This window comes from Gobio gobio (assembly GCF_949357685.1).
Source record: "Gobio gobio genome assembly, chromosome: 11".
In the NCBI taxonomy this organism is placed as follows: Eukaryota; Metazoa; Chordata; class Actinopteri; order Cypriniformes; family Gobionidae; genus Gobio; species Gobio gobio.
In genome coordinates, this window is record NC_137104.1 from 55,860,176 (window position 1) to 55,865,175 (window position 5,000).

A 5,000-nucleotide genomic window follows, 5' to 3' on the forward strand; every position below is an offset into this window, starting at 1 on the left:
CAGACTCATTGATTGACTGACCGATTGACAGACTCATTGATTGACCAATTGATTGACTGACCGATTGACAGACTCATTGATTGACTGACCGATTGACAGACTCATTGATTGACTGACCGATTGACTGACTCATTGATTGACTGACCGATTGACTGACTCACTGATTGACTGACCGATTGACAGACTCTGAGCCGATTGACAGACTCATTGATTGACTGACCGATTGACAGACTCATTGACTGACCGATTGACAGAGTCATTGATTGACTGACCGATTGACAGACTCATTGACTGACCGATTGACAGACTCATTGATTGACTGACCGATTGACAGACTCATTGACTGACCGATTGACAGAGTCATTGATTGACTGACCGATTGACAGACTCATTGACTGACCGATTGACAGACTCATTGATTGACTGACCGATTGACAGACTCATTGATTGACCGATTGACTGACTCATTGATTGACCGATTGACTGACTCATTGATTGACAGATTGATTGACTGACCGATTGACAGACTCATTGACTGACTGACCGATTGACTGACTCATTGATTGACTGACCGATTGACAGACTCATTGATTGACCAATTGATTGACTGACCGATTGACTGACTCACTGATTGACTGACCGATTGACAGACTCATTGATTGATGACCGATTGACAGACTCATTGATTGACTGACTCATTGATTGACTGACCGATTGACAGACTCATTGATTGATGACCGATTGACAGACTCATTGATTGACTGACCAATTTTTTGACTGATTGACCGATTGATTGATTGACCGATTGACTGACTCATTGATTGACAGATTGATTGACTGACCGATTGACTGACTCATTGATTGACAGATTGATTGACTGACCGATTGACTGACTCATTGATTGACAGATTGATTGACTGACCGATTGACTGACTCATTGATTGACAGATTGATTGACTGACCGATTGACAGACTCATTGACTGACTCATTGATTGACTGACCGATTGACAGACTCATTGATTGATTGACCGATTGACAGACTCATTGACTAACCGATTGACAGACTCATTGATTGACAGATTGATTGACTGACCGATTGACAGACTCATTGATTGACTGACCGATTGACAGACTCATTGATTGACTGACCGATTGACAGACTCATTGATTGACTGACCGATTGACAGACTCATTGACAGACTCATTGATTGACTGACCGATTGACAGACCGATTGACAGACTCATTGATTGACTGACCGATTGACAGACTCATTGACAGACTCATTGATTGACTGACCGATTGACAGACCGATTGACAGACTCATTGATTGATTGACCGATTGACAGACTCATTGACTAACCGATTGATAGACTCATTGATTGATTGACCGATTGACAGACTCATTGACTGACCGATTGACAGACTCATTGATTGATTGACCGATTGACAGACTCATTGACTAACCGATTGACAGACTCATTGATTGACTGACCGATTGACAGACTCATTGATTGATCGATTGACAGACTCATTGACTAACCGATTGACAGACTCATTGACTGACCGATTGACAGACTCATTGATTGATTGATTGACAGACTCATTGATTGACTGACCGATTGACAGACTCATTGATTGATCGATTGACAGACTCATTGACTGACCGATTGACAGACTCATTGATTGATTGATTGACAGACTCATTGACTAACCGATTGACAGACTCATTGATTGACCGATTGATTGACTGACCGATTGACTGGCGCTCTCTGCGGCGAACTTCTTCTGCCTGTATCTCCGCAGCTCCTCCTCGAGGTTCAGTAACTGGTTCCGCAGGTCGTTCTTCTCTTCGGTCAGTCGGCTGACGAATCCGGTCAGCTCAGCGTTCTGCCGCAGCAACCGCTCATTCAGCAGACTGGACGAGCCTCCGGTCAGCAGGGCGGCGCTCTACACACACACAGGAGAATGAGTGAGGCCTCCAATGGACCAATCACAGGCCATCTCACACATACAGCACAACATCTCCAATCTGATTGGCTGGCTTCCAGACCACAAATATAAATATTTATGTATGTATGAACAGAAGTCCATTCTAGAGAGTGTGACTGTGCTCACCTCCGGGAGAGCAGAAGGGGCTGATGGGATATGCTGTAACAGTGACATCACATCCTGTACATTACTGTGAAGCCACGCCAGACTCTCCTGGTCGGGCCCTTCTCCGGATGATCTGCACACACACACACACACACACAGTTGCTAAGGTGCTATGCAGTTGAGTGTTCTAAGTGATTATTAGTACATTGTTATGCAGTTGCTAAGGTGTTGCTATGCAGTTTCTAGGATGTTCAGAGTGGTTGTAGTAAATTTGTATTGAGTTGTTAAGGCGTTGCTAGGGTGTTTTAGTGGTAGTACATTTTTATTGAGTTTCTAGGGTGTTCTGATTAGTTGTAATAAAATTGTATCTTGTTGCTAAGGCTTTGCTAGGGTGGTTGTAGTAAATTTTTGTTGAGTTGCTAAGGCGTTGCTAGGGTGTTTTGAGTGGTTGTGATAAAATTTTACTGAGTTGTTAAGGGGTTGCTAGGGTGTTTTGAGTGGTTGTAATAAAATGTTACGGAGTTGTTAAGGCGTTGCTAGGGTGTTTTGAGTGATTGTAATACAATTTTACTGAGTTGTTAAGGCGTTGCTAGGGTGTTTTGAGTGGTTGTAATACAATTTTACTGAGTTGTCAAGGCGTTGCTAGGGTGTTTTGAGTGGTTGTAATAAAATTTTACTTAGTTGTCAAGGCGTTGCTAGGGTGTTTTGAGTGGTTGTAATGAAATTTTACTCAGTTGTTAAGACGTTGCTAGGGTGTTTTGAGTGGTTGTAATAACATTTTACTGAGTTGTTAAGGCGTTGCTAGGGTGTTTTGAGTGGTTGTAATAAAATATTACTAAGTTGTTAAGGCGTTGCCAGGGTGTTTTGAGTGGTTGTAATAAAATTTTACTTAGTTGTTAAGGCGTTGCTTGGGTGTTTTGAGTGGTTGTAATACAATTTTACTGAGTTGTTAAGGCGTTGCTTGGGTGTTTTGAGTGGTTGTAATACAATTTTACTGAGTTGTTAAGGCGTTGCTTGGGTGTTTTGAGTGGTTGTTATAACATTTTATTGAGTTGCTAAGGCGTTGCTAGGGTGTCTGATCACTTTGTGAAGTATCAATGCGTTCGTTACATCACTAACTCTAACCCAGTGAGTGCTGATGTGTGGTTGTACCTGCCCGGGCTGTCCCTGGTCAAGCCGGTGATGCGGGTGGCGATGAGCCTCAGTCTGCTGAGGATGCTGTCCATGTGTTCGGGGCCCGAGCTCTGACCGGCCCCCAGGGACCCCAGAGCGTCCCCTGTCTTCTGCTGCAACACCCAGTCCCGGGTTCGATCCGCAGGCGCAGCGGCTCTCAGCTTCTCCTCCAGCTCTCTCCCTCTCTCCTGCAGCCGCTCTCTCTCTCCCTCCAGCCTCCTCCCGCGCTCTCTCTCCACCTCCAGCTCCGCCCGCAGCTCCTCCGCCCGCCGCTCCAGGCCGTCCCGCTCCGCCCACAGTGCGCTCTGTTCCCGCGCCAGTGAAGACTTCTCCTCTTCCCACTTTCGTCTGTCCTGCACCGCGTCCAGCTTGTGCTTCTCCAGCTCCTCCATCAGCTGCTCCACCCGCGCCTGCTTCTCCGCCAGCTGTGTCTGCAGCGTCTGCAGGAGCGACTCCACCGAGAGAACGCCGGCCTCCACCTGCACACAACACCTCAGGTTCAGTCCCGCCGGGCCCCGACTTTTTTACGCCCCTAGGGCCGGGCTTCATTTTACAGATCTGCAAACTCCTCAGAGTAAAAAAGGTGACAATATTGCGGGGTTTTTTTATAAAACAGAGAGTTGTAATGTATCCTCAGCATACCTTCAGATGTTCATTCATGTTTATTCTTTAGTAAGAGATGATCGATCGCCTTCACAGATGATCGTTCAGCCTCTTGAACTGTGATCAGTGATCATCAGTCACGCCACAGAGCGTCAAAACAGCATTTATCGTTTGAATTTCGTGATAAAATGGACTGAATACTTAATATGTTCGTGTGGGAACTCGGATTGAAGTGTGTCCGCGCTTGAAACAACGGTTAAAGATTGCACTCGGTTACACGCGCGCGCTCATATTGGTTGCCTTTGTTGACATGAACTCTGTTAAATGTGCATATAGCGCGGGAATTGAAGATCGGATTTATATTAATTTTGCGGAGAGGTGTAAGGCAAGACAACCTGCATGTTTTTATTTTTATTTTTATTTGTTTAGATTGTGTAGCCCGTTTCGTTTGTGCGCGCCGTTGAGATCTGCCTGCCTCATCTAGTCAAAAATGCCTTTTTACTGTGATGGTGGTGATAGAGGCTAAACGTTAAACGACGCTTTAAGTGTTTTTTATGGATTTTATAAGCAAGACAAGTCAAGTGTTGATTTCAGATGCTAAAGCGTTGGGTTAACTCACTGTCGGCCTAAAATAACTAAATAACTAAAACTTTATTTAACAAACAAAAAAATGCTTCAAACATTTTTCTAAATTAACTAAATAAAGAAACAAAGCGAAATATAACTACTTTGACATTAAAAACAAAACTGAACTATGTTAATGGCTGCAACTAATGTGTAATAGGGAGGATAAAAAAAAAAAAAACATGGCCTCCGGTCAGACACAGGCTGGGCTAGGGCTCTAGTGTTTATTGAGCGATTAGGGTCAGGTTACCTGGCTGCAGGTGGCTTCGGCCTGCATGAGGGCGTGGCTCGTCCCAGAATCCTTTGGGTTTGAGGCGGAGCTCGTGTGGAAGCGCTGGAGCAGTTGTGCGTTGAGCTCCTTCTCTTTCTCTAGAGCTCCACTGAGCTCTGCGGCCCGAGCTCTCTGAGCGTCTAACTGAACCTACACACACACACACACACACACACACACACACACACACACACACACACACACACACACACACACACACACACACACACACA

At 45.0% G+C, this 5,000-nt stretch overlaps 1 protein-coding gene across 5 annotated transcripts in view; it reads right to left on the reverse strand.

Annotated features, from left to right (window-relative positions):
- Nucleotides 1–5,000, reverse strand: part of akap9 (A kinase (PRKA) anchor protein 9) — a 205,683-nt gene that overhangs the window by 17,488 nt on the left and 183,195 nt on the right. For all 5 annotated transcript variants that reach the window (XM_079828322.1, XM_079828321.1, XM_079828323.1 and 2 more), the window contains 4 exons: nucleotides 4,747–4,917; nucleotides 3,249–3,748; nucleotides 2,118–2,229; nucleotides 1,755–1,949 (listed from right to left, as the gene is read on the reverse strand). In XM_079828322.1, the coding sequence (XP_079684448.1) occupies nucleotides 1,755–1,949; nucleotides 2,118–2,229; nucleotides 3,249–3,748; nucleotides 4,747–4,917 (978 nt within the window). The remainder of the gene's footprint in view (nucleotides 1–1,754; nucleotides 1,950–2,117; nucleotides 2,230–3,248; nucleotides 3,749–4,746; nucleotides 4,918–5,000) is intronic.